The sequence below is a fragment of the Anticarsia gemmatalis genome, chromosome 3 (assembly GCF_050436995.1).
Source record: "Anticarsia gemmatalis isolate Benzon Research Colony breed Stoneville strain chromosome 3, ilAntGemm2 primary, whole genome shotgun sequence".
NCBI classification, from domain to species: Eukaryota; Metazoa; Arthropoda; class Insecta; order Lepidoptera; family Erebidae; genus Anticarsia; species Anticarsia gemmatalis.
In genome coordinates this window covers 3,216,664-3,234,226 of record NC_134747.1, presented here as the reverse complement: position 1 = coordinate 3,234,226, position 17,563 = coordinate 3,216,664, and the positions used below count along the sequence as shown (strand labels likewise).

The 17,563-nt window shown below is 35.8% G+C and overlaps 1 protein-coding gene across 1 annotated transcript; it reads right to left on the bottom strand.

Moving 5' to 3' along the window:
• Nucleotides 1–9,670: 9,670 nt before the first annotated feature.
• On the bottom strand, nucleotides 9,671–17,172 carry l(2)k09022 (HEAT repeat containing 1 homolog l(2)k09022). The gene is made up of 5 exons (XM_076135834.1): nucleotides 17,036–17,172; nucleotides 15,784–16,959; nucleotides 10,958–15,490; nucleotides 10,253–10,672; nucleotides 9,671–9,935 (listed from the first exon to the last, which is right to left on the bottom strand). The coding sequence occupies exons 2-5, from the start codon at nucleotides 16,944–16,946 to the stop codon at nucleotides 9,743–9,745; spliced, it is 6,309 nt and encodes a 2,102-aa protein (XP_075991949.1). The 5' UTR covers nucleotides 16,947–16,959; nucleotides 17,036–17,172; the 3' UTR covers nucleotides 9,671–9,742.
• Nucleotides 17,173–17,563: the final 391 nt, after the last annotated feature.

Genomic DNA, 17,563 nt, shown 5'->3' with positions numbered 1-17,563 from the left:
ACTTACATTGGAGGTACCTACTTATACCACTCGGCTATCACTGCTTTTCTTTTAGACAAACCGTATTAAAATATAGTCCAAGGTTTATTTTCGTTACTTGCGTATTTGCAAAAAACAAAAAGCCTACGTTTGACTCTTGCACGAATCTCTCTGACATCTTTAATGAGTACCTAACATCCTTGAGGACGAGGCAGAATTACATCAATATCGATTCAGCTGTTTAGCCGTGAAAGCGTGACAAACAAACAAATTTTGACACAAAAACTTACTTACTTTTCAATACAGGGGATACTTTAAAATGAAAAGAAATAAATATTCATAGCGATATTTAGTACCAAGAACCGGAAAACTAAACTCCTCATCGCCGGCTTTTTATGAGAGCTATTTACTTATTTCTTTGATCAAATTAAGCCCAAATTTTCCTCAATACATATATTATAAATCCTTTAAAAAATATATTTGACTGCGGACATTTTCAAAGTAATCTTACATTCATTTTCTATTCGAAAGTCTTCTCGTTAAATAAGGGGAATTCTAAACATCTACCCCACAATTTATTCACATGCGTCTAACATACAAGAGCGTGCTCCAAACGCCCTATCATTAAAACCATCCAAGGCACGCAATCTAAAAGCAAACATCAGTAAAACGAGATGAAACTTTGAATCAAAAGAAAATGCATAAACTGTAAACTGGTAGACGTACAGCGAAGTATTTTTAATTAAATTGAAACACGGCGCCTCTTGTAGGTACTAGATATTATATTTTTAGAGGCCCCTACTAAAGAAAACGGATCCCTAGTTATAAGATACTACCTATTTCCCGCGGCTTTGTATATCTGTAGCGTGATTATCTGCAGTTGGTACTATCAAGTATCAAGAGTTTGACATTTAAAACGTCCTGCAAAAATAGTTCCTATGGCATCCGCTAGAGGCGCTGATCAAATTTTATATAAAATTTTCGATAGGTAGCTGGTTGTTGAATAGCAAATATTATTTGAGTTAAAAAGAATTTTATTAGTTATATTAAATTATAAAGTTTACATCCTGCTAATCCTACTAATATTATAAATGCGAAAGTTTGTGAGTATGTATGTATAGATGTTTGTTACTCTTTCACGCAAATACTACTTAATCGATTACGATAAAATTTGGTATGTAGACAGTTGAAGACCCAGAATAACACATAGGCTACTTTTGATCCCGGAGTTCCCGAAGGATCGGGATTTACACGGGAAGAGTTTCCATGCCGACGAAGTCGCGGACGGCCTCTAATATTCCATTATGCTTAAAAGAGTAACAAACATACATCTTCACGATCTTTTGTGTTTATTTCAGTATGTGTTGAGGATGCAGTCATGAATAATACTTCAGAAAGTTAATTAGAAATGTGAGATGGAAGTCGTCTTGAACTCATTATATAAATATGTAAGAACACTTATATATGACTGTGTATTTATATGAAATAGAAGACTCATTAACGACTGTGTATGTAGTAATACATAACTTTATCAAAGAGAAATGATTTTCGTTGGTCAGAAATCCTTATGGTCAATTACATAGGCACATTTAAGTATAAGAAAGTTGCGGGTAGGATTTTTAATCTAAATAGTATTGAGGTAAATTCATTCTGCCTGTCTGTAATCAAATCTATTCAGTAAGGCTAAGGTGGTCAGTCGGGAGTCTCGGGAGATTATAAGTTTCCAGTTAAATCTATACTAATATTATAAAGCTGCGGAGTTTGTTTGTTTCAACTTGCTAATCTCAGGAACTACTGGTGCGAATTTAATAATTCTTTAACTGTTGGATAGCCTATTTATTGAGGAAGGCTATAGTCTGTATATCATCACGCTACGACCAATAGGAGCGGAGTACCAGTGAAAAATGTTACAATAACGGGGAGAATTATGACCTATTTTCTCTTATGGACGTAAGCAAAGTTGCGCGGATCAGCTAGTTTTCACACAAAACAAGTATTTAGCTCAACAGTTAGTCGTTACGGGTGCACCGTTCATAGCAAAACGTTTGTAATTCACGCCTCAACTGTAAAAATCGTCTGCAATCCGAGTTAACCTGTCTGAAAATAAACAGTGTTGATATTTTGAGGACGGTGGGGCATGTACTGTCACGGGAAAGTGTCACGAGACGAGATGGAGATACATTCGAGGGTTGAGAGTAACTATGTATAGGTTGTGGAATGTTTTGAAGCAAAATTGTGAAGTTTATGTTGGTTATTTTGGGTGGGAAAGCTGTATAAAGCTGTCTGCCTTAAATGCAGTCTTTTTAACTCTATATTCAGCTTTCATGTTAAAGCGACTAGACAGATTTTCAGGATATTTTGGACAGAGATTGTTAAAAGTCCGGAGTCAAACGTAATTCACTATTTTTGCATATCCAATCATCAGAAAACATGCAGGCCACAAAGCTTTGCCACAAAGTCTATTCGTTATATACAAAATGGGTATCATAGTGTATACGTAGGCAGATACGCATTGGTTAATATGAAAGCTAAAAGTAACATATTATTCCAACGTTTTCAACACATAAAAGCAGCTTACGTTATCGTTATAACGTTATTTTAAGCTTAATTTATATGATAATAAATAACGCTTAGCGCTCTTTCGTTACCCCTTGAATTCCTTGTAACAGTAATCCGGAACATATTTACATTCGGGATTGAATGCTTGAAAGAAATTAGGGAAAATAATATGATACAATACGCAAGTTTGTATTCGGAAAAAATATAAAATGTATGGTGGGTTCGAATCCCACCGAAGACAAGTTATCTGTTCTGAGCCTGGTTATTATATCTATCTTAAGTTCGTTCCTTCATCGTATGGTTAGTGGTCAACCTAGTGTCAAAGTTGTTCAAGCCGCCCGAAAGGCCTTTGACGTGGCTCAACGACTATTATCTTAGTGACAACAGCCGGGACCGACTTTTTACGTGCCCTCCAAAGCACGGAGACACCCAGCTCAAATACCACTGCGGTCACCCATCTATGGAATGACTGCGCCAGGGGTTGCTTAACCCATAGATCGTTTACCAACCGGTGAGCGCAACTAGCTATGGGCGCCTCAATGGGGGCTTCAGTATGACGGCAGAAGTCCAGACTAGATGCCTGTATCATTTGGACAACCGTGTGCCCAACACCCTGTATATCAAGCACCATTAAACGTATTGAAAAAAAAAACATTGTCCTGATAGTCATACTGTAGTATTATAAGCGTTTAATAAAATATTATGTGGTCCATAAAATGCATTGTCTCATCGTAGTCATCATCATCACAACACTATTTCGTATTCCTTATACCGCTGGAAGGATGTACTGGAGGCGGATCTGAGGGAGCTTCAAGCCGGTGATTGGCAAGAAGCGGCCAAAGATCGGGCAAAGTGGCGTTCTCTCGTGTCGGAGGCCAAGACACATTTTGGGTCGTTGAGCCAACGGAGTAAGTAAGTAAGTTATACTTGAACGACTAGAATGTGGAATGTGGATAGCTTATTTTTCTTCCTTGTACTACCAATAAACATAATAATTCAACCTGTTTAAAATCAAGGAGCACATTAATTCACAGTCTAACCCTAGCCCAAAATGCTCGACTCCAGCCTGCCTTCCTCATATTCCACAGGGGCGCGGTCCAATCCAATTGAACTAATGCATACGTCCGTCTCTTACGTAAACTACTCAAAACTTGACGATTTTATCTACGGAACCGTGATTTTATTGCAATTCTGGCAGCTTTTGGATACGAAACGTGATATTAAATTTTAAATTATCGTAAAAGATTGATTAAGAATTGTATTTATGATTAAAAAATGTATTAAGTATGAATGCATCCGTATTAAGTAGTAAAATTAGTTTTAAACAGATTCATAACCGTTTTACCTCATCTGTGAGCATAATGTTTTAACTAATAACCATTTTTTTTTATAAAAATAAAATTGAAAGAGTCATTGCTATGCACTACGTATTTTCGAGGCTTAATCCTACCCTCATTTTTGGAGACCTTTGCTCAGCAGTATGACAACAATAGCCTTATTATTTTTTTAAAACCACATTTAAGTAAACCAAAAAAAAACTCACCTACCCGCATGATCTCCATACGTTTTTTCTAAAACTTTACTACCACATTTTGTTTGTACTAAGTAAGAGCATTGTTCACATACAAAGGCTAATCTGCTTTAAAAATCTAGATCCACCTCAAGTCTCGTATTAAACTACCCACTACACAGTTATTCTGGTTTAGTACTTTTCACACACGGGCACAAAAGAACGGAGAGCAAAGTGTGTTGTTATTAACAAGAAAATGAAAGTTATTCAATATCGGTATGTATAAAGGTCTACGTTACTATTCCACTACTGAGCAAAGGGTTTTTGAATTGGCCTAAAAATCGTGGAACTTCACACACCATTTAACTTTGTGTCTGAATTCTGAATACTCTGAATATAGCAGCAATCCCAGCGAATCACTGGTGGGACGCCGTCGTACTACTTCTCAGTCGCCTGCACTCTGGCTTACGTCTCGTGTATTTATTTAAAACATCTTTAATACACATAAAATTAATATTGTATTTTATTTTATTTTATTATTGCAACCCCCAACCCGCACATGGCCAGCGTGGTGAACTCAAGGCCTAACCCCTCCCTCATTACGGGAGAAGACCCTTGCCCAGCAATGGGATATTAATGGGTTAAAATTATTATTATATTTATTAGAGTTAACATAAATAACTTACTACTCTCTCAGACAGTATGGAAACAATGTCAACTACACAGGATAATATAGCACAATTAATAAATCGCGTACTAACAGAAATTACTTTTAAATACCACTAGCATGTTATTGCTCCATTTTATCCGTGTATCATTCACATAAAAGGAATTTTCTCACTCGCCGTCATTCGCAAGCCTTTGAACAGAAATTGGATCCCTGCCAGCCTCAAATCTGATAACTACCGCGATGATGCCTTAACTAATTCTTCTGAAGAATTATGGAACATGCTCAAGACAGCTCCGTATTTCAGTAATACCTGAATTATCTTTAAGATTTTGTTGTTTTGACTCGGAAAATAATTACATAATTCATTGAAATATTAAATTATTTTAGGCTTTAGCCTGGGTTTTTCAGAGGACCAAATTTTTTTTTTATGTGTATTGGAGGGCCTAGAACCTAAGGTTTTAGTTTGTGGGGTCGCCACCCTTGTCCTCCGACTACAACCCTCTCCTTTAATGGACTAAATGTTAACTGCTGTGCTAAAGCGTCTACACGTCTTTTCCCGGAATGAGGAAGAGATCAAACTTTGAGTCCACCTCGCTAGTTACATTTACAGCCTTCTGTTGACTAAAATAAAACTGCCAAAAAGCTCTTAACTGCCACACGTGCTCGCACATAATAGTATGTAAGTACCTTAATATTATTATCTCTCATTTAATTAATTATTCATCGTAATTAATATCCTCGTTGAAAGCGGGCAAAGAAAGTCTTTTGGGAACTTCCTTAAGACAAATGTGTAATTATTTTATTTTATTACTTACTTAATTTATTCATTACTACAAGTCTCGGGAAATATGCGTGAATTTCGTATACTTATGAGGAAGAATTTCTTTGGTACTAATAGCGAGTATTGACCTTGGGTATTTCAGACCTTCTGGTAATTAAAAGACTAGCTTATTAAACGGCTACTAGGTATTTAGTAGCGGTAAATAATCAGCCAAGTTCAGCAAACCATTCTTACATACGTAATAGATTTTTACGCTATAATAATACGTCAAGATAGTTAAAGGTTTTGTACTGTAGAGGTTTAATACAAAACAACTGTTCAATGAATCGGTTTTCAAGCACACCTATTACTCTAAATATTACCTATTTTCATTGCTGGGAACTTAAAACTACAATTTTCTTTTACCGATTGATTATGACAGACAAGATCGTAAAATACTGACGTTAAGTTTAAACCACAGTGCCTCGATTCTCTACTACTATCGACTACCGACAACCGAACTGTCATCGAGAAATTTTGTATGAAAATCTGATCAGCGCCTCAGACGGGTGTCGTAGGAAACATTTTGGCAGTACATTCTAAATGTCAAATGTCGATAGCTAGCCGGTTGTCGGTAGTCGATAGTGGTAGAGAATCGAGGTACAGAATAAACAATATTGTCAAAGAGAGTAATACAGGCAACAGCCAATATTACTCTCATAATTTTTTAAACTTAACGTTCAACACTTAAAAACTTTGAAAAACACGTATAAAACAACAAACAAGTGGAATTCTTTACAATTTTTATGATAATCACCTTTTTACTGACGACATTAAGTGAAAGCACTTAGCACCTGGCAATGTTTACTCTTGAAAGTAATAAGCACTAATTAATTTGCGTACGCAGTAGTGCGAAAGCCAAGTGCTTTAAAAATTACTGAATATTTATTTTTGTAACAATACCTATAATAATATTATGTGAAAATAATAATATATTATATAATATGCCAATTTTATGCCATATTATAATTTAACTGAAATGTACTTGGAGTATTTTATATTTTCTGTCAGTAGCACTAATAAATAGGAACACAGTACATGTTCTTCAAGTAAGTGTGAATTAGACTTAATACCTATTATTGCCTATCTTAAAATACACAAAACAAAACTTAGTATTGTTTGGTGAATTTTTTAAGTAATTAATATTATCATTTCGGCTTTCGGCTGACATGATAATTCGAAACAATCTCTAGTTATTACATATAATAATATGTAAGTACTCTTCTACGTCCTAAAGAATTTATAAAATAAATACAAGTAAAGTTGTGAGAAACAGTACCTACCTAATATAAGTTTACAATTCAAAACTTGGCTGGTATTTACAAATCTAACTAAATGGAGTGTTTTAATTGGATTTACAAGTTCGGAAAAGTCTTAACATAGAAAAAGGTCTAATACGATTAGTTAAGACTTGTTTACATTTATTTTACTTATTCAAAATTACTGACTACCAACACTGAATAAAGCGACACGTCGTTTTTAAATACGGTTGTAAACTAGTACTATCATTTCCGTAAATAAATATAAGAAACTATCTAACCCCCTATCTGAGGTACATATAGCGGTAGTTTATCTATTCAATAGCGTATAAACTCAAAATATGCTATTGAATAGATAAACTACCGCTAAATCTACTCAGAAACCGGGGGTAAGTGCTTACTAGAATCAAGCCGTCACCACGTTCGATGCAATTCTATCGAAACGTCACCGTCGGGTAAACAAATAAGGTCGCGTTTAAGATCCTCTACATTATAATATTATACATATTGTTTGTGAAAACCTTATCATAATCTGTTGCCTTGTATAGAAAACATAGAGCTCAGGTGGACCGACACGGAAAGGAACTTTTAATTGTTCATATTATTATATACATACAAACAAAATAGCATGCCTGTTATACCCGTAGGTGTAGGCAGAAATACACACACATTTCAATGTTAGTCCTATATAATAAGGGTTGAAACGTACCAAACTCTGAGCTACTATTTGAAAATATTTTAAATTAAATAAGAAAATATCAAAAGCATTTTGTTCGACCCGGGAATGGAACCTGAGACCTCGTGACCAGCAGTTGGGTACACTGATCGTAGATGACAATCTTTATATCTACCTTTTTTTATAAGGAAACAGCCTCATTAAGAATTGCTCTTGTGTTGCGGGGACTTTTACAAACAACGGACACAAAGTACAACAAGACCCGAAACAATTATTTGTGGATCGTACAAATAATTGTTCCGTATGAGAATCGAACCGACGACCCATCGACGCAATGGTAGTGGTATGGTGACCTGAAACATTGCGCCACGGCGGCCGCCGAAACTTATTTTATTTGGATAACCTATAAAAAGAACTAAAGTTGTTCAAGCAATTTACGTTTCTCAGTATTTTTAATGCCTATATAAAAACTTAAGACAATTATGTAAAACGTAAAAGGTTAATAAATATACATTTAGAAAACACCGAAAGGGCGTAACATTGGATATAAAGTGCGTATTTAGTAACGTTTATTGTTTAAATCATTTATAAGTATCTAAGTTAATTCGTCGGCTGTAAATAAGGATTCTTTATAGCGTAATTTATCTAAGTTAAGCAATAGGCTTTTATTTTTATAAACGGTACTTCGATTAGATTTTGTAGGTACTTCTTTTTAAATTACGCAATAAAATTGGTGAGAGTCTTAAAATTCACTTTAACCTCAGATCTTTTTTATAACAATAGAGAAAGAAGAAAATGCACCTGATTTTAACTTAAACAAACACACAACTTTGTTTACCTCTCGAATCTCCTTGCATACGAAAAAGGAAATAAAACTTGTTTGATAGGCATACAATCCTAATTATCTACTTAAATTTTACATATCTACAGTAAGTTTTAAAAAAATAATTCAACATAACACTGTATGACTGTACCGCACGCTTACGCTTAATTTTAATACAAACTAAATACTAAAAGAATAGAAGATCAAATAAAAACAAAGAAACATAGGATTTGATTTCCACTTACCTCTCTCTCTTCCTGGCTATTCGTCCCATATGGTAGTGGGGTCAGCCTTCCTTACGCTCTTCCTCCACTTCGCCCTATCCTTGACGTCGTCTTCCTCAACTTCACATGCCTCAACCTACTTACTTATCCATCACACTTCGCTCACTAAAATCACAAACTACACAACACTTCCACAGTGACAGTACATAATAATATAACTTGCTTATAATTTACAAGCAACGCTACCAAATATAAAACTACCTTCAGATTAAAAAGTGAAATTATTTGCTACTACCCGCGACTTAGTCCGCTTGAAAAGATTGCCCGTGGTCAAAAATATCATATGTCTTAATCTAGGTTGAAAACTAAATTTGCATCAAATTTTATTAAAATTATTGCAGTAGTTTTTTTTTTGCCAAAGAGTAACAACATACTTTCTTAAAAACAAACTTTCGCATTTATAATATTAAAATAATATTTTCTTGTATGAAACGATGTATGGATAGGCAAAGGAAGTTTATAGATCGTACCAAAGGGCGTTCTCTGGTCTTTGCCTACTCCTATGGGGAATAGGAGTGATTTTTTGTATTTAAGTAAGAATATATTTTCAGCTTTGTTTATTCATTAATCTTGTAATTAGTAGGGTTTAAGGTCAGGTTTAATAGTATGCGGTATAGGTCTCGACTTAACTAATTACCAAGTCACGTGCTAGTAAAAGTTTTGACCAATTTGCGGTTTGTCCTCTCGTAATCTCGCCCGAAATACGGTGTTTGAGTTTTTGGCTCAATTTGTCGATGTCAAGGGCGGTGCAATGAAAAACGGGTTGATAAATGAAGAAGTATTTTGGTAGATACTTCGTTCCATTGTTTGTATGAATTCGACTGTAATTTATAATATGTTCTTTACATACTTTTCAATTGGCCCTTTTTTTTGCAAACAGGAACCAAAGCAATTTGTTTACATTTTAATCACATTTGTTTTAGCGCCATCTAGGTATTTTTGTACCAACTATGATAGATCACCAAATTACATCGTCCTTGGTACATTTTACATAGTACGAAAAGATGGCGCTAAAATCATTTTACTTGCACAGCTGGCACGATAGATGGCACATTTTATAACAGGTTTCAAAATTAAAGTAAAAAAACGATTAATTAACTATTTCGAACAATATATTTTGCAAAATAACAAGTACAACAGTACATTGCAATAAACTTAAAAACTAAAAGTATTTCTCTAATGGCTCTCCAAGTATCTGTTCAAGTTTTCTTATAGCATCCTTGGTGGAGGATTCTATTCTTGAGTCGCCATCTTCTAGAAGTTCGGCGAGGAACGGCACGCTTTCAGCCAGGAGTGGGAGCCAGCTGCTGCCGAGCTGCGTTGCCATGGCGACCAGGCAGTCTAGAGCTGTTAATCTGTAAACAATAACAAAACATATTTTTTAAAACCTATTGTACCCTAAATGGTAGGCAAAGTTGTGTCAAATAGATCCTCTTTTATCTTTTTGGTATACAATATAAGCTCTACGTAATAAGAGACGGCACTTTGGCACAAATCTCTGGGCTGGAAATTGAATCCAAGACCTCCAGATCTTTACAATTTCCAGATGTAAACAAAACCGGTCAGGGCAGGCAAATAGTACAGTTTGATGTCATAAGGTATATCATTTTTTTATTTACTATGTAAGCAAAGGACTTATAGAGATTGTAAAGAAAAAAAAACCTTGACTAACCTTATCTCCGCATCATTATGTCTAGTCTTCAACAAAATCTGGTAATTCAATAACTTCCAAAGCGAATCATCTGCTGTCGCCACCGCGAACTGAGACACGCAAGGAATTATATACTCTGTAGCCCTTGCCTTAAGGCTCACAATCCCTCCTAGGGTATTCTCGAGCTGGTCAACTACTGGCTGCATAAGAGTTTCAAACCTGTCTTTATTTAAAAAGCTCTGACTGTCGTATAAGAATACAATATGTAATGTTTTAATAATAAATTTGATGAGCATAAGACATTTTTCTTCTGAGTCGAAGTAGAGGTCTTCTGTTTTGCTGTTATTGCACGCGTCGAGTAAGTCTGATGCGTTTTTGATGAAATGTCCAGCGAAGAGTACGAATAGGCCCTTTAGTTTGTCCGCAATTGCACAGCTTAGTCTGAAAAAAGTGAAAAGTTTTTATAGGTAAGTAGGTATCTAGATTTTAAAGTTTTGCGTTTATTTTTGTAAACGATTGGAACATAAGTTCACATCAGCCTCATTGTAACTTTGGAGATATTAAAATGACGAATAAAACAACTGGCTATGTCTGGTTCATAATAGTATATCTTTGAATAAACGCTGTTTGTGCAAACTATAATGTAGACAGAAATTATTAGAAACTTTGCTACTAAACTTCAATATAATATCCATTTGAAATAAAAATGAACTATAGAAAACTTACCTATAGAAAGTAATAGCCCTGTCCTTCTGTCCTTCAACATTAGTCCTTATCGCCCAATCATAGATCTTAAAATAGAATGGCCTGAAACTAGTCTCTGATAACTTCAACACCAAAGAAACTAGCGCATTAACCACTTCATCTTCAGCGCGATCGATGACGTCACTTCCCACATCTTTGTCTACCGCATCGCTCCTCAATTGTAAAGCATTCAAGAAGAACGTTGTCAAATCTTGCTGCAAAGCATTAAAGTCTGCCGAAGTCACGTTAGCAAAACTATCAGCTAAGACAGACATCACAGGACCGACGGCATCAAAATCTTCTTTCTCCAAAAGCATTTGATGCGTCTCATTCACAACTGGTATCAAAACTCTAGGAGGTATCGATCCAGCTATCTTTTTCTTTATGTTCAGTAGCTTAGCGACAATCGCAGATACTTTATTGCACTCCTGATCCTGACTCTGCCATTTGGCCAACAATATAGAATATTCGTACAAGATTTTCTGTAGGTACGGACTTAGGAATAAAGGTAGGCTTTCAATTATCTTTGAAATCGCTGTCACTGTACTAAGTAGCACCAATTCCGGTGTTTCAGATTTTCTTTGCTTCTTTAATACTTTTATTAACGCCGGCATGAATTTTCGAAGACTGGCCAGCGCGTGTGCTTTGAGATTACTGCATAATTCCGCTAAACATAACACTACTGATGCCATGACGTTGCCAGCGATGTTCGAATTGCAAGTATACTCAGTCACCGTCTCAAGAACTGATTTGAATGGCTCAGGATTCTCCGACGCAAGCATTTTAGTCAACAATTTCAATGATAGCAAAGCTGTTTGTTGATTTAATTCTAATTCTTGGGCAGCAACCTCACTTAGAGTCTCATCTTTCGTTTCAATAGTCTTCACGATATCCAATAATGGTGGGAGTAAGGAAAACAGCAGTTCTTTATGAACACCTTCGAATAATTCCGGACTGAACTGTATTTTTGAGTTGAGTAGCTCCATTGATTTACGTCTCACAGTCTGTAAAGTATGTTTCATCAACCCTCTAACGACTGACAAGAACATAGTCGCCGAAAGCAAGTTATTTGTATGGTCTAGCAAATCGTAACTATGGTGCAACATGACTCTCCAATATTTCGCCGTTTTCTCATCAGTAACTTTAGAAATCGTCTGAATGAACGTCAAAATGTTAATAATAAAGGATTTGTAATGCGCTTCCATAGTTTTGACGTCGGTCGTTTGACTGCTATGCTGAATAAACCTAGAGGAAGCGAGGCAAGTGTTCATAAAAGTGATGATGACGTATTTGTAGTGACGTAACTGTATAGCCGTGTGTCCGTTCACGCTGAATATGTCGCCGGGGTCAACGTCCGTGTCCATAGAATCTTCGTCTTTTTGCAAAGGCAACGACTTAATATAAGAAACCAATTTTATGAAGTTTTCCAACGCAATTTCTGGGGGGAATTCTAGTAAGATACTCTGTCCAAAATCTAATCTGTTGATTGGTGATTCTTGTTCCGCTAAAGTCCTAGTCCTTTGTTGAGGTTTATCCTTCTTTTTGTTCTCGTTGAAATGTGCTACATGTGTCTCCAGTAACAGGGCGAGGAACACCCAAAGGAACTGACTTGGTCCAAGAGTCTCTATGAGTTTCTTGAACAACGGTAGCCGTCTATGTTCAGGCACGTGTAGAACGACATCAGCGAATATTCTTAACACGGGAACGACACGACTTTGTAGATGCTGTAGTTCTTTTTCGGTATACTCATCGATATCTTTGTCCAGTTTGACTAATATCGGTACTAAAGTTTCAATAATCTTGGTTATAATTTGGAAACTGTAGGCGTCATCGTGCCTGAGTACTGAGGAACCCATGAACGTGAATATTTCCATCGTATGATGTAAGACTTGTTCTGGCAACATGAACGCCGCGTGCGAAAGGAGAATCAAAGCATGGTGATGTGTTTGAGGGTTTTGAGTTCCTCTAATACATTGGACGACTAGTTCCACATCAAAAACGGACTTCAAAGATTTCATTTGTTCCTTGTCCTTTTCATCAACAAACTTCTTGCAGAAATACCACAGGGATGAGAGAATCAGTTGCTTGGTATACTCTACGTACGATTGTTCTTCAAACCGAAGGCATTTCTTCAATATTTGGAACAAAAGTGACACGAAAGAATTATCCAACTTCATTTTCTTTTTGCTCTGAACGAATTCGAGGAATGCAACTCCCAGCCTCCATTCATCGGTTTCAGTTAACTGGTAAGATATCATAGATACTGTAGTTTTTTTCTTCTTCGGAATATTGGCAGCTGGGTCAACAGCGTTTAACATTTTCTCCAAAATAGGTTTGAAATGACTGAACTTTAGGTGGATTTTCTTCATAACTTTCGAAGCAACGCTCGATATGGACGGATTATTGCTTACGGCACCAGCCGAAGCGATTAAATACACCATATCGTTTGATTTCTCTTCAGGCACTTTGTTGAAAACTTCCTCGTCGATTTGTTTCATAATAAGTACAGCTGGACTCACGAATGTTTGGTCTTCTTGCAATATACACTCTCTATATTCCTTCATGCCAGTTTCTATAGAGCTCCAGACATCACTTTTAGCGAAAGTAGAGACGGTTCCTTCATTGATATGACTATAGACTGTCTTGAACATATTAGATTCGTAGATATCAAAGGTAAATTTAGAATTCAGTTCATTCTGTTTTAGCGTCTTTTCTACAGATTTTAGAGCCTGTACAAAATACGGGAAAGTGGTTGCATTACTAACTTCGCTTAAAATTTTAAGGAAGCTCGATTTTATATGAGATGGGGTGTCAGAATTTAAAATGTTCGTCAGTTTTAAAAGACAGTTACGACTGAACACTTTCTTTTGGCTTTTTTGAGTCAGTATCGTGTTTAAGACCTGCTTTACTTGATTATGGTCTAAGAGCAACTCTTGTCTATGTATCATAATTTCTTCAAACAGTTGAACATATATGAGGCTTTTATCAGGCTCTTCCCGAAGTATTTTAGTAACAATATCTAAAGCACACTCTCGTATTGCTGTAATAGGATTATTCAAGCAGAACAGTACAGTTAAAACGACTACATCGGAATCATACAACCAATTCTGATTCTCTTGTACTGCAAGGAAGTTTGACAGCAATTTTAGGCTTCTTAACTGCAGTTCAGGGCCAATAACGTCCTTAGGATCAGTCGCATATAAAATATGTCCAGAAGCAAAATTCGCAATGAACTCGAATTTCTCACGAGCATTATTGAAGAATTTCTCCAACAATTTCTGTAGTAACGCGACATAATTTTCACCATAGCTCGGAATAGCACAACCAATAACACAGATTTCATATAAACGTCTTATTAGTATTGTTTCGGCGCTATTACACACGTTACACCACGGTTTAGTTATGTCTTTAATATTCATATTATCAATCACTTTTGAGAAAATGTATTCAATGATTTGGAACAACATGTTATTTTCTCTGGAAAGCTTGATGAATTCCGGCATGATCTGGCTTGAGAATACCTGGCCTTCGGAACTGTGGACTATAGACCGAGTCTCTACAGATTCTAGAAGCAAATTAAGTATAGCAGACACTTCTTCTACTGTAGTATCATTGAACGAACTGATTTTCAATAACATGTAAAAACATACATCTAGTGTGTTCTGCTTATTAAGCTGGTATTCCTCAAGCATTTCATCGAAAGCAATCGCTCTGTCTACGAATAACGCTTCGAAAATCACTTCACATAATTTCTCATGGTCTCCCTTGATTGCTGGTTTCAATTTCTTAGTTTTGTTTACAAGACCAAACTTTTTGCCCCAATCAGAGTTAAGTATATGCCAAGTAAGTTGGGCAGACTTTTGATCATGTGGGAAAAGGAAAGGCACTAATGCAAGCACAGTCTCTTGTTGCACCGGCAATATTTGCATGGAACAAAACTTTGTGACCGCTTTCCTTGAAATGTTCTTCCATTTTTTGTTTGTCTTAGAAACAATGTGAACAAAAACATTTGTAGCATCTTCTTCGTCAAATATCTGTTTTAAATGCTCATTTGGGATGTCCAAAGCTGCGTTCACAACATCCGGATTCTCATCATTGAATCGGTTAATGATAGACTCTTTGACAAAGTCTGCATTATCGTTCATGAGAGTCTCGAATTCTTTCGACATGTATTTGGTTGCTTCGATTCTTAGTTTGTGGTTTACGTGGTTTAGGTTTTCGAAAAGATATGTGCCGCCTACTTTATGAGCTATGGCGGGTTTGAAACCGAGTAACTTAGATAACTGGCTGCGTCGTTTCGATGAGTTTTTGCTGTTAGAACTCATTTCGTCTTTGACAACTTTGTCGAATGCTTCAGGGTACTGTGTTTCTAGAGTCTTCAAGAACTGAGCGTACCAACTGAAGCTTTTACTTGAGTAGTCCTCTTCTGCTTCATCTTCAATTATTTCTATATCACTGCCATCGTCATCTTCGATTTTACTGGAAGTTGTAGGGCGGAAATTGTCCAGGACGCATCTGAAAATATGGAAAGATTTCTTAACATTAAATTCAGTACTTAAAAGAATTTAACTTTATAACATTTTACAAATCTTTAAAGAAAGTAATTCAGTCGCAATTTTACCCAAAATAAGTCTTTTCAGCTTAACTTTCAGTCTAGATACACAGTCAGAAATATACCCACAATGATAAATGGAAAAGTAGCAAAGAAACTTTCACCCAAAAAATAGTCCAAACAATACTTCAAGTAACTTATTTCTTAAAAAAAATTTTTGAGCTAAAAAATGAATAATTTATAAACAGAAACTTACTTGATTACCAATTCAGGTTTTTGTTTCTTTAAATCCACTTCCCTGATCAGTATTTCAGGCAACTCCCAGTATCTCCAAAACTCTTCAGTCTGAGTCAATGGTAACACACTGGACAAGAACGCTAATACAAAAGCCCTTACATTGTTTCCTTTTCCAACTAGTTTCTTTACATGTCCACATAAAATATTCATTAGATCCACAGACATATCGTTGAGAATATCTTCAGACATCCGAGTCACATGTTTCTGGTATTCATACAGCATAGTTATCAAGATTGAAACGTCATAAGACAAATCAAATTCAGTAGTTAAGAGTTTATGAACGATTTCGTTCAGTGTGTCCTCTTTTAGACTTGTTTTAGTGAATAAGTAACCAAATACTATGTAAGCAGATGCTCGGAAGTCTGGAATCGGTGACTCTATCGCTTGGATTAATGTTGGCAATAAGGCATTAATGATTGCTTCAGTAACATTTTTACAAGTGTCTATAACACCTATAGCAGTCTGACAAAAGAAGGCAAACACGGTATTCAGTTGTGTTGCCCTATCACCAAATTCTTTTACATACTTCAAAGTCGTCTTCGCAATAAACTGCAAAGTACCAGAATTTGACACACATTGGTTGAATAAAACTTGATTGCCTAAAGCTATACCATGTTTATTGATAGGCTGCAGCCAATTCCATCTATTATTGTTTGATGAAATGTCCATTAACTGAACAAAGCGGACAAATATTTTTGTTCCATGGTACGGCATAATTAGAGCCATTATTGCATCTTGATTGTACTGGTGTATGTGGTATCTGTTGATCAGCCATTCTAGCGCTTTGTGAGACGATTGCAAAAGCAGGTATGGAGACAACTGCAGTAGAAACTTCTCTATAGTTTGATCAAGATTCTGATTTACCTCCTTGGACTGAACGGACCTTTCGAAATCTTTTGATGATAAGTTGTATAGCGTATCTTCGAATACACGAAACCCTTCGTACAATGCAATGAGTTCTTTGAGCCCAGAAAGACCGATTTCATAAAACGTGTCGCGGTCTTTCAAAGCCGCTTCTTTCGGGTCAAAAAGTAATGAAACTGTCTTCGTATCATCTTTGAATACTGCTGCTTGAGGTACAGTTAGCTTTTTTAGCTGTTCAGCTAAAGATGTAGCGGGCATTTTGTATTATTTTCTGAAATCAACAATGGTACATAAATACCTTGCCGGTTTAGGTTATGTTGTAGTGGTAAAATGGTTGCGGAACTTACTTGTTGTACATATGCGTTGAAGAACAAATGCACTTTTATTAATGACACTTATACTAATGTAACACTAGACAGAAATGTTGAATTTTTATTTTGGGGAGATATAAGACACGTGCTGATCCCAATGTTTACGATTTGCACATGACATTTATTGACACGCTGAATTTGACGTTTGATGTCATAGCAATTCGGAATAGTTGCGTTTAATTATTTTTATTGTATTATATTGGTATTTACTTGCTTGGGTTAATAAGATTTACTATAGCATGTATGATTTCTAAATAAACAATCTATCAACTGTACTTTGATATTATTTTTAAGATTTTCAACACATTAGATTATCGTTACTGCACCTAATCAACTTATAAAAACTCACTTAAATTATTATTGTGCTACATGCACACAATTTTATATAGCTTTAGAACTCCAAATCTCAACACGGTTAGAATAAAATCATGAATAAAATGATAAAGATACACCGATTTACTTTACTGCGTTGTTTTTTATTTCTGCGCTTACTATTTTGCGCAA